Below are 5,359 nucleotides of genomic sequence, written 5' to 3'. Positions count from 1 at the left end.
ATCTTAAGTAGTAATATCATAGTGCCTTTCAGAATGGAGACCCAGTTTCAAATCCCAAAGGACTTAATTAGAAGAGTTCAAATTGGATTAAAAGCTGCAAATTCATCTAGCTCACTGGCTGTGGCATATCCCAGTGGCTAAAATCATTTACATTTCCCATAAGAATTTGACAGATGCAGCACTTCATGGAAGTGGCGAATAAATTAGAGGGAGGGTTACCCAATTTATCAGAACCAAGCTAAAGAGTAACCAATGAGGGGTAATTTACTAATAAAAATTTTCAACGGAAGAGATCACATGGAAACGTGGAAATGAACTAGCAGCAGTGTGTAAGCACATCTAATTCCTTGATGGTGAAAAATCAGTTACTGAACTATGCACAAGAGTGAAGACTGAATGCTAAATTTTTATATCATGCATTACATCATCAAAAGTATGGGTACCTATCCATAAGCCTAGAATAAAATACTTCACTTAATAAAGTGGCATAAATCACACTTAATTGTTCTCGTGTGACATAAGCATGACTGCAATTGTAGCTCCTATTCAAGATACCACAGTATATAAAAATCATCTCATAGTCAAATTATAGTCCTTGTTATGTATAAGAACAGTGATCCTCATTTGGATACATATAACCATCAATTATAGTCAAATTATTGTCCTTTGTTATGTATAATTACAATCTTCGACTTCTCAGCAATGCTATACTCAATCCAAAATTATAACTCATACAATTATCATGATTCAGAAAAGCGCCAGTGTTGCTGCATTAAATTACCTAATAGAAGGTGGTCATGTAACAAATGTATAAAAAGTATCAATCAGAGATAATCTTTTTGCCAAAATATCTCACTCTACGGCCAGAATTAACTATAGATAATGTGCATCAGAGGAACTCAACTATCACCAATTGAGGTAGCAGTCATTTCTAGTTACAACTTGACATAACACATTGATTCTAATTGTGAAATCTCTGAAATTTGTTTACCATCAATTAGAAAAGGGCATATCAAGAACCATGACTCAAGCCTTCAACCTGCTTTTGTAAATTTCTTATCTCTCGACGCAGCTGTAATACTTCTACAGAAACATCAGTAGCTTTATATTCTTGGCGCAACTTACTCACATCTTGCTCCAGAGACTTGATCCTTGATTCATGCTCTTTAACAGTCAAAGATATTGAACCAACATCAACCGCTTCAGATCTCTGAGCTAAGGATAAGGTCTGCAAAGAAAGAGAATTTGATATTGACTTACTAAGTATCAAATATTTTGTACTGACCTGGTACAATTAAAGGCTACTGCTATACAGATACTTTGAGTGGTTCAATGACCATCTAGAAATTCATAGCTTGAAGCTATGTTTCACCAAATTTATGAAATCAACTTCTATATTCAGTATGCAGGAAATACAAAGATATACATGTTTATCAGACCCTTCCAATGTCAGAAACCTATAAGTTGAAGGTTATATAAGTTAGCATTTGTCCGAATTCACGTCCATAGAGGAATAGACTGAGAACAAGAAAAAACGTTTCCCAAGTTTCCTTTAACAGCCTGCTCATCCAGAGTATCATATAGACATGTATTTGGATTTTCTTTTGGGAGTTCAATGCTTCTTTTGCCTAAGAAAGAATGAAGTAAAAAGCCTAGTACATTCTTGCATCTGTAGAAATACTAATATTTCCATAGATGGAAAGCTTTTCTCACATTGATCTTACCACCTATATGTGATATTTGAAGTTTGAACAACTAACTTTAGAATAAAGCATGTACATAAATTAAAAGGTCATTTGAATTTGATTCGATGCAGTGTGATTCCAATTGAAGTGTGATGCTTGAAATTTAAATTTTATGTATAACATAAACCATATGCAAAATGGAATCTGCTTTGTCTATTAGATGAAACAATTGCCATGATGATAGACAAATTCAAACTCTGTACTTCAAAATGACAGAAGAAAAGGAAAAGTGACCATACTTTTAAAATGCGTATTAGTGTGTCATTTCAAAGGAGAAGACAAAAGAAAAGCATATAGTTTAGCAAATAATCAAATAAAGAGAAGAAAATTTGAGAAAGTCTAACATGCCTTCTCAAGCAGATGAATCCGTTGTGCCTGGATACCAACTGTATTCTCCTGCTTGTGCAGTGATTGAAGCACATAGAGAAGATGGGAAGCTATGAAATCAGTGTGGTGTTGCACCAAAGAACCTTGTGGAAGCACAGCATCACAACCAACCTCATTGAAAGGGCATGGCACCACTTTATTTGGGCACGTTGTGGAGCAGTGGATCTCCATGTCTTTCCTCAATACAGTTGACCCACAAGATTGTTTGCAAGGCAATAACTTGAAAGAGCATGTGACATCGTGCTCATCGTGATGAATAGCTGACAGCACTTCTACACATCCTTCATTGGTACACATTATAGGCCTTAATGGGCACTTAGATTTGTGCTCCACAAACTCCTGGCTTTTATCAAACCTCATATCACAATGAAACATTCTACTTCTATCAGCCCTTTTAAGAAAACTCTTCGCTACAACTTCTCTCTTCCCTTCAAGCCATGACCCCGTTCTTTCAAGTTCTTGGACAAATTCTTCAATTCTCTTATCATTCACATCCCCAGAAATCAATTTGCTTGAAACGCGCCTAAACAGGCTTCTTTTAGATCTCAGGAAGCCTTGCAGTGCATCCCCAACAACTTTAACTGGGGTCTGGAACCTACTACTTGTACTCAGATTCCCACTGCCAGTTGCATAAATCTCCACCTGCTGATGAAGGTACTCTAACATTTCCACCTTCAAATCCTCCACAAAAGAAATGGGCTGTTTGAAAGGATCAGCAGCGGCCTTCTCTACACTTGCAGCAGCTAAACTAACAAGTAATTGGTGCACAATCATCTGAATTTGATGCACGTCATAGTAACAACATTCTTTCAATTCGGGTATCCCTTCATATATTCCATTAATTCCATTGGACGAAGGGCGGTTTGACCCTCCTCTGAAAGATCCAACTGACTTCATGAATTCTAATTATGATGACCACTACAAAATCCAACTAGAACTCCAACAAATCCTATTAAAAAGCACGGGACTCTTTAAATTCTCAGATACAGCAAAACAAAACAAACTCCAACAAGAACTCCCACAACTCCTATAAAATTAAGAAGGTTACCAACAGGAGATACGGTTTTTAGGCCCACTAGCTCAAACACAGTTCTAGACTACAAAACAATGTGATTGTGTATATTTAAGTTTCCCGATTAAAAACTGGCATTTTCGTCCTAATACGAAAGCAAAATCAAGACACTGACCTATAGTATTCCCAATTTTCAGGCTACTCAAAAAAAATGAAAAATTTACAGAGAACAAGATCCGTACGCGAAATATGTGAGCAAAAAGGAAAGATTTAAGGCGTAATCCGATCGAACATACCATTCGCCGATAATTAAACCTGAGATTTACATCAGAAACAAACTGCTTACCTAGATTTAATATTTCTCTTCGTTTAAAACTGAAAAAATCAATAAACTGAATATGCCGGCAAAAACAAAGCGTATCAAGATGTGCTTCAAACAAAAGGGGATCTATTCAATAAACACAAAAGCTAAAAGACAACAGAAACGGCTGAAAATATCTACAGAACAGAGGCATCCTAGAAGATATCCACAAACTGTCAGGGTCCTGAAATATCAAGAACCTCAAGGAAAACAAACCCTTGGTAACCCCGGAGCTTTAACGAAAAACAGAAAATACTGGAACTGGTTATATCCTTACCTAAATTCGAAGAGAAGGGCTCTTCTAGAATACCATATTTTCCAAGGTAGCCCCAACTTTTAGACGCAGCTTCGTTTTCGCGGAGGTTGGGCTTGAGCAACCTTATTTTGACCCATTATAAATATTACGCGCGGGCCTACATATAGAAATTCAGCAACCGATGGAACAGAAACGAGAAGCCCTAAGCCAGTTTGGTATAACTCGGGCTGTTACAGGAAACAAACATAATCGAGTCATTCAAAGGATTGAATCTTTGAATGAATCATGAGGCTGTCGATTGGTTCCATGAATCGAGCCTTGGACCGCCCACACCCGGTAGCTCAAGGGATTTCTGTTTATATATTCCAAGATTCGAACTTGAGACTTCAAATTGGCGATTTAAAGTCAATGAATGTAATTTAAATGAAAGACCGACTGAATGTGATATAAACTATGAAGTGGGGACACGAATTGAATAATCCTAGGTAGCAATCTTTGAGGGAAATGTATGCTTTGTATATCAATTTTTAAATTGCAGGCCATGAAATTTGCATTTTCCTTACCAAGACTATAATTGAAATCTCCTTCTGTAAGCCCGCCAGAGAACCAAAATGAACGTGTTTTGGTTAGGAAATTACTGTAAAGGCAATACTCTCGCCCTGTCTTCTTGCTCTATTGAGATTTATTCTTTTGATAAAATATCGTTATTTGTACACATTCTTCTAGATCTGTATAGCTGACTCAAAAGGACGGTTTTAATGTCTCACATGGGGAAAAGGTGGCCGAACAAAACTAGAATTGATAAGTAGGAGATAAGTGTTCCATTTATTCTCATGAGAGATGGATTCATGTTGAATCACTACTCATGAAATATGGGTCATCGAGTTTGACTCAAAATCACACAGTTAAATCCTGATATTCATATCACAAAACTAGAATTGATAGTTTGGATAAGGTTTAAGCAAGATTGTATAATTTTTAATTATTAATAGAAAAGGACCATAATAAATAATAATAAAAAGATTGTATAATTTTTCATATTTTATTGAGGTAGGCATGATGATAATAAGTTTCTTCTTAGATTTATCTTTTATAGATGGAGCATTTAGTATTTGATATTCTAATTTTTGTTTTAAATGGATTTTTCAAATTATTTTCAATTTTGTTTTATATGTTTTATTGTTGAGCATTTAAAAAGATTAAAAGAGAGATAGATAATGGTGCAATAATTTTAATAATGATGTACTAACTTTAACAACTAGTTATTCAGATGCAAAAAATGGCATGCAGCATAGGTAGAATGATATATACCGTATTTGCATGATGTGGCACGATAAGACTAGGTCGTGTGTGACATGATGGGATGACGAATGAAAGTAATTGGGAAGCTTAACGGTAGACGTCATAGGGTCGCACGAGATGGCACGGATTGGATTGTAGATTGTGCGCTTAAGAGGATTCCGGCAGATGAGAAATGCATCGGCAAGAAAATTTAAAAACTCTCAAAATATATATGAAACACCACAACATGTTAGCAAGCCATTTAATTTCGTACTTTTGACAGGACATCACGGGAAAACACGCAGTGAGATGTGGGA

The 5,359-nt window shown here is 36.0% G+C and overlaps 1 protein-coding gene across 1 annotated transcript; it reads right to left on the bottom strand.

Annotated features, from left to right (window-relative positions):
* Positions 1–578: 578 nt before the first annotated feature.
* Positions 579–4,432, bottom strand: LOC149540747 (uncharacterized). The gene is made up of 2 exons (XM_089801835.1): positions 2,094–4,432; positions 579–1,228 (listed from the first exon to the last, which is right to left on the bottom strand). The coding sequence occupies exons 1-2, from the start codon at positions 3,027–3,029 to the stop codon at positions 1,013–1,015; spliced, it is 1,152 nt and encodes a 383-aa protein (XP_089657961.1). The 5' UTR covers positions 3,030–4,432; the 3' UTR covers positions 579–1,012.
* Positions 4,433–5,359: the final 927 nt, after the last annotated feature.

The sequence above is a fragment of the Cupressus sempervirens genome, chromosome 9, assembly GCF_028749045.1.
Source record: "Cupressus sempervirens isolate cs-2001-9-10 chromosome 9, ASM2874904v1, whole genome shotgun sequence".
Lineage (NCBI taxonomy): Eukaryota > Viridiplantae > Streptophyta > Pinopsida > Cupressales > Cupressaceae > Cupressus > Cupressus sempervirens.
Note: the sequence above shows the minus strand (reverse complement) of the source record. Positions and strands in the feature narration are given on the sequence as shown.